Source organism: Suncus etruscus, chromosome 9, assembly GCF_024139225.1.
Source record: "Suncus etruscus isolate mSunEtr1 chromosome 9, mSunEtr1.pri.cur, whole genome shotgun sequence".
Classification (NCBI taxonomy): Eukaryota; Metazoa; Chordata; class Mammalia; order Eulipotyphla; family Soricidae; genus Suncus; species Suncus etruscus.
The window spans coordinates 80,684,904-80,704,004 of record NC_064856.1 but is presented as its reverse complement, the minus strand read 5'-3'; the positions used below and the strand labels follow the sequence as shown (position 1 = coordinate 80,704,004).

At 41.9% G+C, this 19,101-nt stretch overlaps 1 protein-coding gene and 1 non-coding gene across 2 annotated transcripts in view; one reads left to right on the top strand and one right to left on the bottom strand.

The window, feature by feature from the left end:
• Positions 1-2,287: 2,287 nt before the first annotated feature.
• MPPED2 (metallophosphoesterase domain containing 2) overlaps positions 2,288-19,101 on the top strand; it is a 228,400-nt gene continuing 211,586 nt past the window's right edge. Inside the window, exons 1-2 of the mRNA XM_049780097.1 lie at positions 2,288-2,676; positions 8,576-8,827. Of these exons, the coding sequence (XP_049636054.1) occupies positions 8,700-8,827 (128 nt within the window). The 5' untranslated portion in view covers positions 2,288-2,676; positions 8,576-8,699. The remainder of the gene's footprint in view (positions 2,677-8,575; positions 8,828-19,101) is intronic.
• Positions 10,662-10,794, bottom strand: LOC126019340 (small nucleolar RNA SNORA51). Its single transcript, XR_007499066.1, has one exon. It is a non-coding gene; the product is annotated as a small nucleolar RNA SNORA51 (small nucleolar RNA).

Here is a 19,101-nt window from a genome sequence, read left to right as displayed (position 1 = left end):
ATTGAAATGGTGAGGAATATGATTTAACTAAATGAAGTAAGTTCAATTCCACTGAATAAAAATGATGAAAAAAATAAGTTTCTTGTGTTCCTGTTTTAGTATATAAATTTATTTACATTTCTCCAGCTTCTTTATTATAGCAGCTTAATGGAAATAAAAATTTATAACTGTAATTTAGCTTGGCCACTTCTCTCAGGGGACGATTGATCAGTAGCCAACAGTAGAGACTGATTTCTTTCCATGCCACAAGTTGCAATTTTAAACTTGCTTTTGTCTTCAAAGTCCCCTACTCAATAAAAGAATATGGACATTTTCATTAATGTTAAAAAGGATCATTCACTTGATTTTTATAGCATTTAATTTCCTATAAAATGTTCTACAAAGGTAGAACACAGTAGCTATGATCTGTAAATATGTTTGAAATTATGTACAAATTAATTTGGCTTTTGTTTTCTCTTTTCATAGGAAAAAAATTGGAAATTATTTGGTGAGTTGATGAGTTTATTCTGTAATGATTGTATCAGTTCAGATCAGTGTAAAATGCAAAAGATTTCCATAAAAGATATGTATTGCTAACTTTGAAAGTAAGGGAAGATAAAATACAAGCATTTCCTCAGAAACATGATTTTAGTCAATGTTCTTTGCTGCTCTGGAGAGCAAACCAAACCTAAATAAAACATAAAGTTCCTGTCTTTCTCCCCATTGCCCTGTGCTCCCCAATCCCTCTTTTCCCCCATTTTTAGCATTCTGTAATGTAATGGTTGCTGTGATGTGTGCTGGGCAAGTAAAGTCACTCTATTCCAGCATATTGGACAAATGGTGAGGCTGGCGTAAGTGCAACAAAATAGATATATTTATGTGACCATTCCCCTTTCGTTTCAGCCCAGGCAAAAGACATAGAATACCTAAAATTTAAGTATCAGCGATGTACATACATAGTAAAGGGGCGATGTCTTCAAACAAATTCATTTGATTTGTTTTATAAGGGCTTCTAGCAGCCTCTTTCCCTTTTCCACAGACCCTGGAAACCAATTAGTCTCAGCACAGAGGCCACAAACCAGGTTGAAATGGCTCCTTTTTATTTTTAGGAGATGTAATTTCTGCCAGGATGTCTAGTCAGTTGTTACATAGTGTACTTAGCACACTTTTCTCACAAACATGGAGTTCCCTTCAGAGAGTGCCTAGCTCATTGAGCCTGACTCCTGGGAAGAAATTAGATCTGGTTGCCATCCAAATCCTTTTGCTCTGACAATGGCATAACATCACAGGGCCATTTCATCTTTCACAGACAACACTGCCAAGCAAGTTTTCTCAAAGCCATCTTATCATTGTTTTCTACCTTCTAGCCTTTCTGCGTCTTCCCTTGCTTTATGATGTTTGCACACAGTCCTGAAAAGCTTTTTACTCCCATTATCCGAAGCAGGAGGGGGAAAAAAAAAAAAAACTGCCCTGTTTGATTTTTCAAATGTTTAGGAAGTCTTGATCTTTGTGAGAAAATGTGGCCTAAAACAAAGAAATCAAAGAAAATAATTATGTTTTTGCCTCTTCTTACCTCTTAAATTTACATTTGTTCATAGTGGTAAAGAAAAACATATGAATTTATATCAGCAGGGTTGGCCCTTTCTTTCTCAAGAGCAACATTGCAGACAGGTGTGTGGGGTGTGTGTGTGTGTGTGTGTGTGTGTGTGTGTGTGTAAGAGAGTGTGTGTGTTATGGGTTGCTGTATATTAGAGTGGTATGTATGTGTGTGTGCATTCAGCATAGCTCCCCCCAAAAAAAGCCTTAACCTAGTGGAAGGGAGGAGACCTAAAGTGGCTTTCTTGGATCTGAGATCAGTGGCCACGAAGCTCTCTGGGCCCCGTCCCCAAGCTCAGTGCCTGGAATGGTGCCAGGGCAACAGACAGCGCTGGCAGGGGCAGGTCGGTGGGTGGAGGGCCTTGAGATTCTGTTTGCACAAGACGCCCATTTGGAGGGAAAACTCCCTTTATTTTCTTGGGGGCTCCGAAGCTTCCTTCCTAACCCCCCAGTCCCGCTTTCCAGAGGGTCTCTGATCTTTTTATAGACAGAATTTTTTATAAACTGATCACACTCCTCATGGTGAACTTGCAGCTCGGCTCCCTGCCTCCTCCTTGACCCGGGAGCACCCGCAGGCTGCGGGCCTCGCCCTCCTCTCCCTCCTCCTCCTCTCCCAACCCCGGGGGGCTTCGGGGGTGCGGGTGGGGGGTTGGAGAAGAAGCCAAAGAGGCTGGAGGGGCGCGCGGGGGGCGCGGGGTCCCGCCAGGGAGCGCGCACGGAGCGGCGCCTGAGCCGCCCTGCTTCCTGGAGCAGTGCTCCTTTGACCCCAGTGGCAGTCCCTGTCACTGCACCGCTCGCGCTCCCTCCGGCTCGCCGCGCCCTCGCTCCCGCTCCTCGCCCCCTTCCCTCGCTCGCTCTCTCTCCCCAGATCGAGGCTGCTCCGGGCCTCCCCCCATTGCGCCCCGTCGCCCCCCATTTCTCCCCTCTCGCCCCCCGCCCCTGCCCAGCCGCCAGACCTCCAGGGTCGAAGGTGCTGGCCCGCCCGCGCCCCTCGCCGCCCCTCTGCGCGCCTCCTGCCAGCTCGGGCCGCTTTGGAGATGGATCTCGGGTTCTCCGGGCGCTGAAGGCATCCCCGAAAAACCGGAGCGCAGCCGGGGCAAGGTAAATCCGGCCCGGGAAGGGAGGCGGAGGGCGGGGGAAGGGGAGGAGGAGGCGGCCGGGCGGCTGGTGCGGAGCGCGAGAGGAAGGAAGGGCAAGAAAGGCACACACAAAGCGGGGTCCGTTGGAGAGGTGCCTTGCCTGGTCGCAGGGCTCGCGGGCTGCGAAACCTCGGCTGCCCCCCGGTGCCCCTGACATTCGCACCGGCCGGCGCTGCCCGGTGCCCAATGAGGACCCCCGAGGAGCAGGACCCATTTGCCAGCCCCGAGCTCGCCCCAGCGCAAAACTGTCTCGATAACCCCCACTCCCCCATCGCGCCCCCTTTTCTTCCCCCTTCTCCTCTGCACCATATCCTTTCCTCTCCAGTCCCTCGACCCCCCTGACCTCTCTGGGTTCCCCACTACCACCAAAACACCACCAACACCACCACCACCCCTCCGCGGGATTTCTTCGCAGAGGCGGATCAGGTTGTGCGGATGCGAGATAGCGGCTGCGGGGACGGGGATGGGGACGAGGGCACGACGAGCTGTTGACTCGAAAGTCCGGGGTCCTGTGTTCGAGCCTCCCTTGGCCTAGGCCCGGGTGCATTGTGTTGGCCCGAGCCCCTGGCTGGCGGCCGCAGCCGCGGACCAGGCGCCGCGCAGCTTTGTGCTCCGGCCGCGCTCCGTGGCCGCCCCCGGGGCCGCCCGCCCGCGCGCGCGCTCCGCTACGGCGCGGGGCTTTTGCTCACTGGTGCCGCGCGCCCTGGACCTCGCTCTCCCTGGTCGCCTGCATCACCCACGCTTTGCAGCCGGCCAGCCAGCAACCCAGGAGGGGGTCCGGGAGCCGGGCAGAGCGGCTGGGGATCAGCGGAGAGCAAAAAGTAACCTTGGCCGCGGAATTCTTCTCCCCCGGAGCTGGAGTTTCTTTTAGCCATTTACGCGGCACGGGGTTATCTTTGATTTTATTATTTATTTCTTTTTCTTTTTTTTTTCCTAAGGCCTACGAGGTGAAGAGGTCATTCATTTTTTTCTTCCTGGAGACTGGATAGTGGGGGATCCCTACCATGCATCAACCACGAAAGAAATTTAAGGTTACCCCGGTTTGCTAGATTTATATATAGCACGTCTTATCCCTTCTTCGACTCACTCCAAATTAAGTGCAAATGCAGGTCAGGGGGAAAAATGTGTCATTGATTGGAGATGCTCTAAACAAACACACACAGGTCAGGGTGTGGAAAAAATAAACAAACAAAACTTTAAGTGCAAGAAAAGATTTGCCTTGCGAAGCAGGAGGGCAAGGCGAAATTCGTGGCTTTCACACCCTTTTTTTCAACTGCTCGCTGCTTCCCCAATTCTTTCCTTCCTCCGCCCAGCTCCGAGGAAGCAAGCCCCGCTGCTCCCGGGCAGAAGGCAGGGTGCCGGCGGGCGCCGTGGCACAGAGCGCGGGTTCAATGCCGAGGGTTCGGGGGTGCCAACGCGCCTAAGAGGCTGACGTCGGGGGCGTGAGACTGTTGGGATGCTCCGGCGAGGCTGGCGCGGTTGTCAGACCCATTGGGTGCCGATGGTCATCAATCAATCCCGGGCTGGGGGAGAGGGAGAGGAAGAAAAGAGGCGCCCAGCGAAGCCGGGGATCCCGGAATGCCAGTTCCAGGAATGCCAGCAGCGGTGGCTAGCGGAGACTGAGCGAGCCAGACGAGCTGGTGCTCCAGGAAGAAAGGGGGAGCTGTGACCCCGACGAGGCGGCCGCCAAGCCGAGAGGGCAGGGGTGTCTGTGAGCGCGCGTGTGCCGACGTGTATGTGTGAGTAGTGGCGGTTGCTCAAGTCCCCTCCAGCTCTCCCATCTGCCCACCCTAAGATTTAAAACCAACAAACCAATCCAAAGTAGAGAGGTCCGCGCCCCCCGCCCCACCATATATAGACTGTCCTGGTTGCCAAAGACGCGGGAGAAAAAGTCCTTGCCCTTCCTCCGAAAGAATGTGCCAGCCTGCTGGCCGCAGGGCTGGGGACAAGTTCAGGTGTAAGTGTGGCGGGAGGCTGGGAGGGGCGCGCTCTAGATCGGGCACCTGGAACCTGGGGGCCCTCCAGTTCGAAGCCCTGGCCAAAGAAGCCTTTTTGGAGGCGAAAGGGCCACGGTTCGGGTTGCAAGGATGCGAGCTTCGGGATGCATGGCAGAACCCAGAGGGGGGTTCTAAGACTGTAGGGGCGAGGAAGCATTAGAAGAGCTTGTGCGTGGCCGGTTTGGGAAGAGAGCGCGAAATCTGGCGAAATGGGAGCAGGCGTGTTCCCAAGTCCGGCCAGACTGCTTCTGGGCGCATGGGGGGGGGGGGGGGGAGGGCGGCAGAGATTAAACATGAGCATCCTGGTTTGAAAAAGGAAATCGCGGGCTCCGTCCTCATAGGCAGAGCCCCGGCAGAGAGGCCGGCCGTGAGTTGTTGCTTTGAAACTTTGGGTAAATTGTACTTTCTTGGTGTCTGTCTAGGAGGTGGAGACAGTTTTTATCATTCCTCATTTTTTTTTAATCCTTTCATTGCCAGTGGACTTTTTAAAAGGTTCCCAGCTCAATTCATAGAAAAGTACATTGCCAGTTTAGTTGCACAGCTTAAGGGACAGGATAAGTGATTGCTGTCTAGGAAATGCTAAAAGAGCTCACTTTTTCTTTTTTTCTTTTCTTTTCTTTTTTTTTAAAGAGAAAATTAAAACTAGCACCAGCATGAATGCTTGGCACTGTCAGTGTCTTTGAATTTTTTTTTCCCTTTGGGCTTCCTGGCATTTAATTCTAAGTTCCTTTGTTTTGTGGAGTTAATGTGTGGAAGTATAAAGTGAAAGATTTTTTTTAAAGTGTCTTAAAATATTCTATGTAAAGAGTGATGAAGATGAGAAGTTCCTAAGTCTGATCAGCAGGAATCTTTTACTATGAAGCACATGAAGCAAGGTGGTGCAGCTCCTTCTTGATAGTTCTGAACAGCAGTGTCTCATTCTGGCTTGTTTCAAGATCTCCCCAAATCTCTGAGATTAGAGAAAAAGGGTACATTGTTGCCTGCCTCTGGGATTGTACCCAAATCTGTCTTACAGGTGTTTATGTTGAATATTCTTAGGATATGTTCATTTTTCTGAGATGTGAGTATGGATGAATATAGTTTTTTTTTTTTTAAGAAGCCTTTTCTTGACTTGTATGTAGAGGTTCCTGTGAAAGTTTTAAAGCTCTCTGCCTCAGTCTGACATTTTCTTCAAAGGATTCCAGATTAAAGAAGATAGACGCTGCAGGTGCACTGTCTCGATAAAACATTTGAAAGAGAACATGGTAAAGATGAATTTAAATGAGGTGCCAGCCACCCATTTAGCCTTTCAGAGTTCCAGGGCTGGTTCCTGCTGATGAAAAGATGTTCAATTTGTCTTGCTGGGCCAGAGGTGTGAGGAGGCACAGATGTGCACTAGCTTGAAAGGCATTTATGTGCATCTTGACCACAGTGCTCCATGGAAGAACAGGAATTGACCCACTAAATTCTACCTTTACCTTGCTTCAAAAGGGGGTGATTCCTAGGTTAACTGTAAGTCATTGAACTGTTATTTGCATATTAGGTATGCATACTTTTTGTCCAGTCCATTTTGCTTCCTTTAATTATGAGTTCACTCCAGAACATTTAAGCTGTTTCTGGCACCCAGTGCCAAAGATTGTTACTTGAGAGGTCACAGTGGTCTAGACTTGCATTTTGTTTCTTTTGCTTCTTAATGTTCAGTATTCACACAATAGACATTGATGGCAGGAACATAAGAATTGCCATGTAATTTTTACACCACTCTCTAATTTATGTAAACACTAAGTTCTCGCCGTCTGAAAATGTGTATTTTTCCCCCTCTGTGCTTTGATGGCTAACATTCTTTTTAATGACAGTCATTTCTATAACAGGAAGATGTTTTCATTTGTATTTACTTTTCAGCACAGCGCAATTATGCAGTTTTGCGCTTCAGTAGTGTCTCAGTACTTTGTGTCTCAAAAGAGAATTACAGTACTTAGAACAGGACTGCAATTTGAAGCAGGTGTTGTGTTTTACTGTTATGCAAAATAACAGTAAAATATAATTGTGGGGGGGAAATTAAGGAAACAGCTGCAAACTTGGTATGAAAACTGCTACATTATGATTTGTAAGCAGTTCTTATAGATATCTTGCATCAGAAGAGGAGAGAAAGATTTTAATTTAGTTAATCCTCCTGGCCTGGTTGTCTATCAACTGGTGCTTAAAGGACTCATACATCCCAGGAAGTCAGGAAGAAGAAAGAGAAGTCAGAGTGACACTTTGTTTAAAATGCCAGAGCTCCGGGGGTTCATCTTTTGGCAAGGCTACAGTATAGTAGAAACTCAGGCAAAGTGGGTGTTATTTAGCTTGTTTTGCTAATAAGAAGATGGCAGTGATATGAGTAGGACACTGTGGAATTTCTTAGCCCAGCTAGCATATGGAGGACTACACAAGCCCTGGGTTGTAAAATAATAAAATAAATGGCCTATGGCAAGCCATCTGCCTTTTGCTTGATATTTAAGGTTTTTCATGTGAGAATTAAATCTAATCGTATTATTCTAAATATTTTTATTTCAGATAACAGCTATGATCCCAGAGTTTAATAGTGCACATGGCAGGCATATTATGTTTGTGGAGCACTTAAAGTAAGAGCATGGTTTACTCAAAGAATGTGTTATTTGTTGTTTCTTTGCTGCACTCATAAATTGCAGCAGCTTTGTCATAGAGATCTGTCTTGCTCAGCTTTTGCACACCTGCCATAAAAACAAACAGGGTCCGTTTTTGAATCTGTGATAGCAAATATTATAGTGGCATTATATAGAAAGGATCAGTGCTGGTAGAATTTTTTAATATATAAAATCAAGTGCTAAGAATTAGACAACACCAATTAAGAAAGAAGTACTTGGGGCCGGGCGGTGGCGCAAGAGGTAAGGTGCCTGCCTTGCCTGCACTAGCCTTGGACGGACCGCGGTTCAATCCCCCGGTGTCCCATATGGTCCCCCAAGCCAGGAGCGACTTCTGAGCGCATAGCCAGGAGTAACCCCTGAGCGTTACCGGGTGTGGCCCAAAAACCAAAAAAAAAAAAAAAAAAAGAAAGAAGTACTTGATATATCTAACCTGTCGGCCTGTTTGGCCCCATCCAGGTTCTAAGAAGGGTGGTTGTAAATGCATACAGAGTGGTTGTCCAAACCTGTGTGTGTGACTTTCTCTGAGGAGGCTAAGGGACTTAATATATATATACATACATACATACATACATATACATATATACATATATATAGTACATGTGGGACAAAGAATTTTGCCTTATCATTGAGTAATTAATTGACCACAAAGGACTGTGTGTATATCCTAGGCCATAAACAACTATCGATAATGGGGAGCTGCTTGTGAAAGGGAAAATGCCTTGCACTGTGGGCATATTACATGATGGTCAAACACAGATGTCAGAGCCCAACATTAAGAATTTACCTTTGCCTTTGCATGATGGAGCATTCAGATTTTAGATTAATTTATGATACCAACTTTGCACAAACCAAACATTAGCAGGGAAGGTTTTGGAAGAGTCTCCACTTAGAGCACAAAACCATTTATAGCTAGACACCATGGCAACTGTGGCTATGTCCCTTTCGTAATTCGCGCTAAGTGCCATAATTATAATTAAAGAGGAAATTTAGTTTGAATGCTATTGAGATGATTTGCTAGCAGCCAGGAGGGTCCTATGTAGTGTAATGTCCACCCTGAAGTGCATTCTGGCTAGAGATACCTGCAAGGTTGTCTCCACACAGGACGACTCACTGATGAAGGTTTTTTTTTCGAACCAATTTCTCATCCAGGGGTCACTCTTAATGTCTCTTAGAATGGCTTTCTTTTTCTTTGTTCTCATCTTATAATTTTTTTTTCCAGACACACACAGCGGTATTGATGAGTAGATCGTTGAGTTCAGAGGCTGGCTGAAACGCACCATGCCTGCTTCCATTCTTTGCTCTGGAAAGTGGTGAATGGCTCATGCTTAGATAAGGAAGGAAGGATGGCACATGGGATCCCTTCTCAAGGCAAAGTGACCATAACCGTGGATGAGTACAGCTCAAACCCCACCCAGGCCTTCACGCACTACAACATCAATCAGAGCAGATTCCAGCCGCCACATGTACATATGTAAGTATCTCCCTCAACGCGTCTTAAGAATGATCAAGGAAAAAAAATAATAAAATGAGAAAGTCACTAACAATTTCCAAGGGAGGGAAACAAAGTACTGGATTTGAAACATATGTATATTGCTGATTCTCAGTATTCTTAGGAGAAATCCTCTCCCTCCTTCTGTGGAATGTTGCCACTATTCAGAGAACCTTGAACAACAGTTTTGACTTGAGAACTTCAGGACCTCTGAGAGTAGGTTGTTAGCACTTTTAAGTGTAACAACAGGGAGGTTTAGTTATTTGCACAATGCCACACAGTGATGTGGGGGCAGTTTCTGGACCTTCTTGTTCAGCTTCCTTTACATTGTATTGCTTGCTTCCATGATAAAATAATTCTTGAAATTGCATTAGCCCTCACCCCATTCCTCACCCGACCTCCCCTTTACATTCAGCTGGGAAATAGGCCTAAGTGGGACTAATTGTCAGCTACTGCTATTCCATTGTCTTGCCTGTTGCTAGTGGAACGTGTGTTGCATGCTGTAGGATTTAAACAATGTGGGGAACAAAGGATTAAGGGATAGTGGAACACTTGGTTCCAGGAATTGTACTTTTCTCTCACTCCCCAGTTTAAGGAGGAACAAAGTGTGGGAGAAATCCAGAGGCAGAGATTTCATGGCACCTGGTACAGAGAGGCTGCTTTTCTGTTCCTCTGCTACAGGATGTGCCCGGTTTGCTGCAGACGGGGGCAAAAGGTCACCATCTCCTTGTTGGTTCAGGGCCCGGTGCTCATTCTCTATTAGACACTTCCAATGTCTAACATGAGTCTTTCTTAACAGGACTAAACCTCTTTGAAAACTATTGTATAGTAAAAAGATAAAGGAGGTTAGGGCTCTGTTGACTTTTTTTTTTAACTATTTCTGAACATGGTCATGTCCAAGTCACAAGCTCTTTTTCTATTTATTCAAAAAGAAGTAGGACTTTTCTTTGCCTTTTCGCCTTTTATGACACACATACATAAATACACATACGCATGATGGGATACACAAATTTCAAATTTAGGAGCTCTAATCTAGCAAAAATTTATTTTCTTTGCCTGAGTACCAATGTTAATATTGGGACCTTCTTTGAAACTTTGCTTTGCTTTGAAACTTGGCTTCTTTGAAACTGTACTCGGTTACTTATGATGGTATTTCTCCAAAATCATAATATGAAAAAGGAGCATGAATAATAACAGTAACAAAACAGAAAAAAAATAATAAGAGAAGACATTATACTTTGTTATTGCTAAACTTTTTAAGAAATTTATACTTTTCTGAATAATAACTGTATTCATTTCCAATATTTCTTTTATTCTGCCTCTCTTTTTTTAAACTATGTTATTGAATTTGTGCCTTGGCTTTAGGATGCCATAAGCTCTATTTTGTTGTGGTGACATTTTGTATTAAACAGTAGTAAAGAACTTTGTGGCACCTGTTTCCATTCAGGCAAGTAAAAGTAAGTTTTTCTCCCAGTTTCTTAAAGAATGACTGTGGGGGATCTATTGACATTCTTTTCACTTGTTTGTGGCAAAAAGATTCCCTTGGAGGATAGTGACTTTCAGAGACAATTTTAAAGTCATTGACTTGCTGAGATCTAGCTACGAAAATCCCAGGAACAGAAGAGAAGGAAGTGGGAACTAGGATAGATGCAGAGCCCAGTTGTCAGATTTGCCACCCGAGTCCAGAGGCCCTTTCCTCTGCCTGCACCCAGCTCACTATTTCAATGCCAGCTGAGTGTGATTCCATGCAACAGGAATCAGCTCATGGTTGTCAGAACACATGTCAGAACATTTCATCTCAAGACACTATCTTTTTTTTTGTCCCCCAATTCACAATACAGACCAGGCAAAGGGCCTGTGTTGAGGTGTATATGGGGTGCATTTACTGTACCTCCTCTTTCTATACAGTCAGTGTAAAGAACACAGCTTGTGGTAAGAATTGGGAGGCCTGTTTTAAAATTTTTATTTATTTATATATAATATATATATATAAAATATATATAAAATCCTTTACCAGTGCAACATTCCCATGACCAATATCCCAAGTGTCCAAGACACTATCTTTTTGACTCTGAGAAACAGTGAAGAGATCCATGTGCCCCAACCTAGAAATACTTCTCTGCACATCCAGCCAGCTCAGGCTCCTGCATGTCTGAAACATGACCTTTCCTAGCTCAAATCCACTCCACCCCACTTCCCAACATGATGTCTAAACTCTCAGTGTTTATTTCAAGCCTTATTACGTCCTTATTTATATCTTCTCTCTTGATATAAGTCCAGATCGTACAGATAATCTCCATTCATCACTATCACTCCTTTTATCACTTATTTTAGAATGCTCATTTCTTAAACTCTTGTGATTGGGCTTCTGAGTAGGTAAAAGATACTCAGAAATATTCACTGATTAAGCCACTGAGCCATATGATTCAATTGTTCATTGAGATGAGAAATTGGGATTGAAATCTGCAGATTTTCATTGGGATATTTCCTGTTCACTGAGACATTTTTTCTGAATGAAGGTATCTGCTGTCCAGATGCTGGCACCACACTTCCCTGGCCTTCAGTGCTTGGCACAGTGGTTGGTCCATAAAAGGTAGAAAAATTTGATCCTGTTGTATTTTTGTGTGTGAGAAAGAGAGAGTGAGAGAGATAAAAGAGAGAGACTTTAATCTGAATAGAATTTTACATTATCTGAAAAATACCAAATATTTAGTCTGAAAATTTCCTCAATTCCCTGGAATTTCTAGAATGCCTCTTCTCTTTTAATTCTCATCCCCACACCCCTGCTTAATTTGCTTTTTATCAGCTCAATTTTGTGACTCACTGTGGATACTTGACTTCCTTCTTCCAAGCTTCAGTTTACTCTGAAAACCTCTGTGCCAAATGAGTTAACCATCAATCATTCATAGTTGCAATTACTTTTGAACTGTAGGTTCTTTTTTTAGCCTTGATATGCTGAAGGTAGGACTGTGATTAAATAGGCATACAGGATTTTTTTTTAATGTGGTTGTTCTTGTTTTTCAGCCCTTATTCTGCTTATGATCCCTTGAGGTCTGCTATAAGTATTCCCTAAACATAGTGCCAGAAATAAGCCATGAGTACTGTTAGGTATGGATTCCTCACCCCCAATGACTTGTAAGATGTGACTTAGTTCAGGCTTTGTTCCTGGTGCTGTTCAGGAAGACCATGTAGTGTTGGAGACTGAACCTGTGCTTCTTTCCTGCAAACCATGTTCTCCAGTAGCCTGATGAGCTATCTTCTAGGCTGCCACCCAACTTTCTAAGAATCATTGGCTTGTGTTTCTGCCTGTGACTTAGGAAATTATTTTTTAAAGAAGCAATCTTATCTGACCTTGGAAGAGAAAATTAAAAGCTGGAGGTGACAGATCAGAATATAACCAAGACTTCGTGTGCTTCTTTTACCTACATCTTGATAATAACACTCGTTGTGATGATTGAAAATTTAGAATGAATAAGGCTTCATTTTTCTACAGTCCATTTTTCTAAGCAGAATGTCAAAAAATAAGTTTGTATTGTTAATGGTGGTAGGAGGTAGTGTTGAAAGAGCCTGTGTGCATCTGAAACACCTTACATATGTTGTTTGATTTTAATTACTCGGGACCTAATGAAATATTCTAAAACCTTTTTGGGAGGGTGTTCAGTCATTTCAGGTTTCTTTTTTTACTGAAAGCCTCATGTTCTGGGATACCCTGCTCACACTCCTCAGTTCCAGATAACCAGGATGTTTGGTTTCCCTATTGCAGTTAATGGTACAGGTTTTGCTTTCAGAATTAGTTGCAAGGAAGCTCTATATAGTTTCAGTCATTTTGTATATCTAGATGGTTTTGTTGTCAGCACTCCTTGAGTGCTTTTAGCTCTTGTTCTTTTAGCCTGCTTTGGGGAGAAAGAGTAGCAGAGTGGTCAACATCTCCTGGGGACTCTGGTTGTTGGAGTTAAGTTACCTGGTTGTACCATTTATGTGCTGTGAAATCAACCATGGAGAAATGTATTACCTTTCCTGTGTTTTGTTTTCCCAGATGTAAAAAGGTGAATGATAAGAGTAGCACCTTTCTCAAAGGGTTGTTGTGAAGGTTAAAAACACTATTACTTATAGGAAGGGGGAGCTATTGTAGGTAAGGTGCTTGCCTTGCCTGTGGCAGACCTGGGTCCCCCACCCCCTGAAAACACAAACAAACAAACAAAAATACACTGCTATTTCTAAACATTGACTATTATTATTAATGATTGGTTTATTTATTTGTTCTGCATTTAAACAAAATTCTAAGCTGTCTCACTTGAGAATCAGTGAAATGTTATATTAATAAATGAAGAGAATAAGGAAATCACAGTTCAGTTTTGTCTCCCTCAAAAAGTCATCATTAACAAACATTTCTGGCTCACTGCTTCTGCATAAGCTGTGTCACCTACTTTCAGCTACTCAATGGACATGACATTACAGAGGCCAGGAGTTTTGTGAGCTGGGTATTTGCTGGTGGTTCTGGAACAGAAAACAGTTCACTGACTTTTCTTGAGCTAGGGTCATTGTATTCCATCAATGTCTTAGTAACACTCACACCCTCCCCCCCCAAATCCTTGTGACTGTGATTTTTTTGTTGTTGTTGTTTTTGGGCCACACCCTGTGTGTTTCTGGCTCAGTGGTCAGAAATCACTTCTGACAGGCTAAAGGGTTCATATGGGATGCCAGGATTGAACCTGGGTCAGCTACATGCAAGGTAAATGCCCTACCTGTTGTGGCTTTGCTCTAGCCCTGTGATTGTGATTTCTAACAGAAGTATCAAGAGTTTATCATAATGAGTCAATACTGAGTGCAAAACTGGAACTGAGGAACAAGCATGTTTTTCAAAAGGAAACAGAATTGTGGATCGCCATCAAATCTCTGTGTACAAGTGCTTGTTACTAGCATTGCCAGTAACTGGCCTGTTTGGGTAATGATAGCTCAATTATGTGTCCTCTGTAAAAATGGGCTTAACGACCCTTTCAGTTAACTGTGGCATAAAATTAGGTAGTATGTATGGCCTACTAGAGTGTTTGAAAGATAATGCTTGGCTGATGCCATGGTTGTATTTAGGGTGTTGTCTGATTGTTGAGTCTGAGTTGTGTTATTGTCTTTTTTTCTACACAGCTGACAAGTTTAATTTGTATTTATTTTGGCATTGGGTCATACTTGGCAGTGCTCAGGATTTACTCCTAGCTTTGTGCTCAGAGATCACTCCTGCTATGCTCTGGCATTGAACACCTAAGGGTAGGTCCTTTGTGGGAAGCTCCTGACCCACTATACCATCTGTAATGCCCAAATATGTATTCTTGTTACTTGGTTGCCCTATACAGTAACTGCCAGCATTACATACTAATTGTTAAGGAAAAACTTTTATAGTATGTAAATGATCACCATTTCTGACCAATTTCTTGGAGTAATTTTTGTTAGACTGACTACTCTGAGGTTCGAAATGTAGTAGGAAGTAAATATTTTGATTCATATATTTATCAGAAATATTTGTGATAAAAAAAGCCCAAACTTAGAGAAGAATGTTTTTAGATAGGTTCCATTATTTATAAAAAAAAAAAAGTGAGAAATATTGCTAGTTGGTATTTAGGGAAAAGGTTGGAGAATGGCATTAGGAGAGAAAATTGGGCTAAGATCTTTTACATATTATGTTATTTATTTTTGAAGAATTCGAATGATTCTTAAAAAACTGCACATAGTAAAATATATATAGTAAAATATATAGTTAAAGTGATCCATAAAATGAAATTTTGTTGCAAGTCCTGCTTTGGCTGCAAGATTTGCATTGAAAGCTTCTTTTATGTAAAATTTGACTTCCTTTGGGCCTACCTTTTTTGGATGGTGCCTTCTATTTTAGTTTCTAATCAAAGAATAGCCCAAAGACTGTTCGTTGATTCAGTGTAATTGAACTTACTCATGCATGAGAAAATGAGGGCACAAAGGATGCTGCCTACTTCTTAGACCTATACCTAAGGGACATTTTAAAAGGAATTCATATTATTATTTGGAAGCCAAGAGATATATTCTATCTATCTTTATCTATCTATCTATCTATCTATCTATCTATCTATCTATCTATCTATCTATCTATCTATCTATCTGTCTGTCACCTATCTGTCTGTCTATCTATCTATCTGTCACCTATCTATCTATCTATCTATCTATCTATCTATCTATCTATCTATCAACTATCTATCAATTATCTATTTGTCTCTCTGTCTTTTTAAAGTTTGCTATAGTGGGCTTCACCGCAGTATTTCAGGAATATGGTATTTTTGTACTGTTTCTTTTTTTTTAAGGGGTTAAATATCTTAATGCTTTATTTAAGCACCATGATTACAAACATGCTTGTAGTTGGGTTTTAGTAATAAAAAAAAGAACTGTTTCTTGCTGATTAGCTTTGTGATCCTTAGCAAACTGGAGTCTTTGAATTTAAAGTTCCTGGCCAGGAATTTTGTGCAAAGCCTTGAGTTATGCCATTCTGAGTAGTTTTTTTGTTTGTTTGTTTGTTTTTTAATTATTATGTGGCTGGTCCAGACCATACTGAGAATGTGGGGGTGTTCAGTGCTTGGGATCAAACCCAGGGTCTCACACTTGCATGCATATTCCACATCCCTGACCCCATTTCTTATCTTTTATTTATTTATTTATTTATTTATTTTATTTTTTTTTTTGATTTGTCTAAAAGTAAGAACACAAATCCTGGGTCCATAGTGATATTCTATAGGAGAGAATATAGACTTGCAATATCTGGGGTGTATAAGATAGGGTGAAGAGAATGATTCTAACTTTTATATCATGGAATGAATGAATGGATGTCTGGGGTTCTGTAAAGCTGCAACCCACTAACAAGTCAGACATTCATTTTCTGCTGCAGAGCTTGGCTGCATTAGCTATTTGGAAAAAAAAAAAACTCTGAACATTTCTTTCTTGGTGAGCCACTTTCTCATTCTCATTACAAATTTATCACTGGCCTGCACATTAGCATGGCCATAATTTTTGTTAATGTTTTCTATCTGAAATCCGTTGTGGGCATGCTGAATGGCCCTTTTACTTTGCACATATATACAAACACAGGGTATTTTTCTGTTCCTCTCTCATTTCTTTGTAAAATAAGTTCCTTTTCCTATACCTTCCCTGAGGGTACTGGTCTTGTGGTCCGTGACAGTTCCACTTGTTTTTTTGAGCTGAATTTTTTCCCATTCTGTACATTTCTTTGTTTGCATTTTAGCATTTAAAAGGCCACTAAAAATAAGATTTTTTTGGTTCATATGAATTGATTCTTAGAATCTTAGTTGTATGTTAGCTGGGTAGTATTTTTGTTTATTTTATTTTTATTTTTATTCTTTAGGATTTTTGGGTCACACCTGACAGCACTCAGGGGTTACTCCTGGCTCTATGCTCAGAAATTGCTCCTGGCAGGCTCGGGAGACCATATGGGATGCCGGGATTTGAACTATCGTCCTTCTGCATTCAAGGCAAATGCTCTACCTCCATGCTGTCTCTCCAGCCCATTTTTTAAATTTTTTTTAAAGAACCATGATTTCAAACATGTTTGTAGTTGGGTTTCAGTAACAAATAAAGAACACACCCACACTTCACCAGTGCAACATTCCTACCATCAATGCCCCACCATCTCCCTCGCAGGATGCGAGTAGTGTTTTTCATTTGTTAGCTTTTACTTTTTTTTATTATGATTGTTTGAGTTTTTGTAAAGGTACCGAGTGTGTTACTACTGGCTCTGCGCTCAGAAATCACTCCTGGCAGGTATAGGGGACAATATAAGATTATGGAATTTGAACCACTGTCAGTCCTGGATTGTCTGCATGCAAGGCAAACTTCCTACCACTGTGCTATCTTCCAGCTTAAAAAAATTGACAAATAAAGTATCATCCTGGTATACCTGACTTTTAAATACTGAAGTAAGTAATTACTTCTATGAGTAAATGTAAAGGCTGGAGAAGTAATACAGTAGATAAAGTGCTTGCCTTGTATGCAGCAGATTCAGTTCAGTCCCTGCCATCATGTGTGGAATGGTTTTTCTGAGCTGCACTGAGAGTGATCCTTGAGTGGAGAGCTCAGAGTAAACCTTGAGTACCACTGTATGTGTCCCAGAAATAAATAGAAACTCTGTAAAGAATCAGAGGAAAATGTGGCCATAGTCAGTGTGTTGTCAGTTCCTGAAAGGGGAGGGGGGAAGTCAGATTATCTCTCTTATGGTGCAATCTTCTGATTTTTTTTTTTTTTTACAAAACATTTAAAAATCAGGGGCTGGAGAGATAGCACAGTGGTGTTTGCCTTGCAAGCAGCCGATCGAGGACGTAAGGTGGTTGGTTTGAATCCCGGCATCCCATATAGTCCCCTGTGCCTGCCAGGAGCTATTTCTGAGCAGATAGCCAGGAGTAACCCCTGAGCACTGCCGGGTGTGGCCCCCAAAACAAACAAACAAAACAAACAAGCAAAACATTTAAAAATCAATTTCATAAAAGTTATATATATATGTATATATATATATTACTTCTATATTGAAAATTACAAATACGGGCCAGAGAGATAGCATGGAGGTAGGGTGTTTGCCTTGCATGCAGAAGGACGGTTTTTCTTCTTGTATTCAAACATTTTTTAAAAATAAAAAGTAACAAAATGGCAAGGATTCTGTTTGAGGCATTTTTAATTTTAATTCTGAGATTTTGGAGCTTGTAAAAATGTAGAAAACAGGGGTAGAGCCACTGTGAATTGACTACTTCTGCAACAAGAAATATTTTCTGCAAGGAGGAAATCATACCATGTCTTGCAGTCCATTTACCACCTTTTTTTTTCTTTGCTTCCTTTCAATCTTTCCTCTTTGCTCAGCCTTCTCCTGCCAGCGTTTTTGCTTCCATTTTAGGAATTCTAGAAATGAATTTAATTAATTAAATTCCAATTTAATTTTCTAGAAATGAATGCTTCATAGGCTCTCCTGTTTGCTTTGGCTTTTCTTTCAAGATTGGTAAAAACAGAACTACCACATTTTTGTGAGCCTCTATGCTAATCTGCTGCATTCACCTCTTTTTTTTTGGTTTTTGGGCCACACCCGGTAACGCTCAGGGGTTACTCCTGGCTATGCGCTCAGAAGTCGCTCCTGGCTTGGGGGACCATATGGGACGCCGGGGGATCGAACCGCGGTCCGTCTCCTAGGCTAGCGCAGGTAAGGCAGGCACCTTACCTCCAGCGCCACCGCCCGGCCCCTACATTCACCTCTTTTTAATGTAAAATATACTTAGAAGATTGTTCTATGTAGAAACTCTGCAAAGTGGAAATTTGAGTTTACTAGCCTTTGCAATATTTGAGTATGCATATTTCTGGCTTATTTTGTTTTGAAGATATATTCCCTCTTCAGTTTCCTATGTGTCTGTAAAAGGATAAAATATCTGTAAAGAAGATGTGTTTTGAAGACTTTTACATTTTTCTTCATTACCAGAAATCAAGAATATAAACTCCTTTACTGTGTTTAATTTTTTTCAGTTTTAATTAAATTGTAAAGCTCTTGTATTAGCATTAAAAAGTTAACACTATCATTAATAAAGCAAACAGCAACATTTTCAGTATTTAATGTTACTGGGTTTTGAAATTCTAAGTGAGAATTAAGGTACTTGGATATTTCATCTGTTGATATTGATTACTTTCAAAAATTACCTTGCTCTGGACCTTAACATGGACTCCATTTAAACTTACTGATTTCTTTGTACAGACTCTGTAACCTTCCAGATCAGTTTTGGCAATTCCTAAATTTTCTCATCTTGTGGTCAGTTATTTGGTGTGTCTATTAATTCACTAAGAAAAAGTGGCTTTCTTGTAATATTTAGTTTTAAATATTTGGCTACAAACCTAGTTTCAAACTATGTATTATACATGTAGGTTAAAATTTGCTTTTGTGTAGTCTTAAAACTGAAATCATGAGAGGAAAAAAAAAGTCTCCTACCAGCTAAGCAACCTCTGCATGTTTTTCTAATTTCCTGAAAGGTTTAACTGTTTTCTGTGACATAGACATTTTACCAGTTCTATTGCAGTCCTGAGTTTTGGAAATTTTTTTCCTTGCTTTTGTTTTATTTTGCCTTGTCTTAGGACTTCAAAGATAACTACCGAAGTCTCTCAGACTGATTTTTAAAAATACTTGTTGTGCATTATTCTTTTTGGTTTATAGTTAGTATATTTCATTAAAGGCTTATCTGCTTTTGCTTACAGTTCTTTCT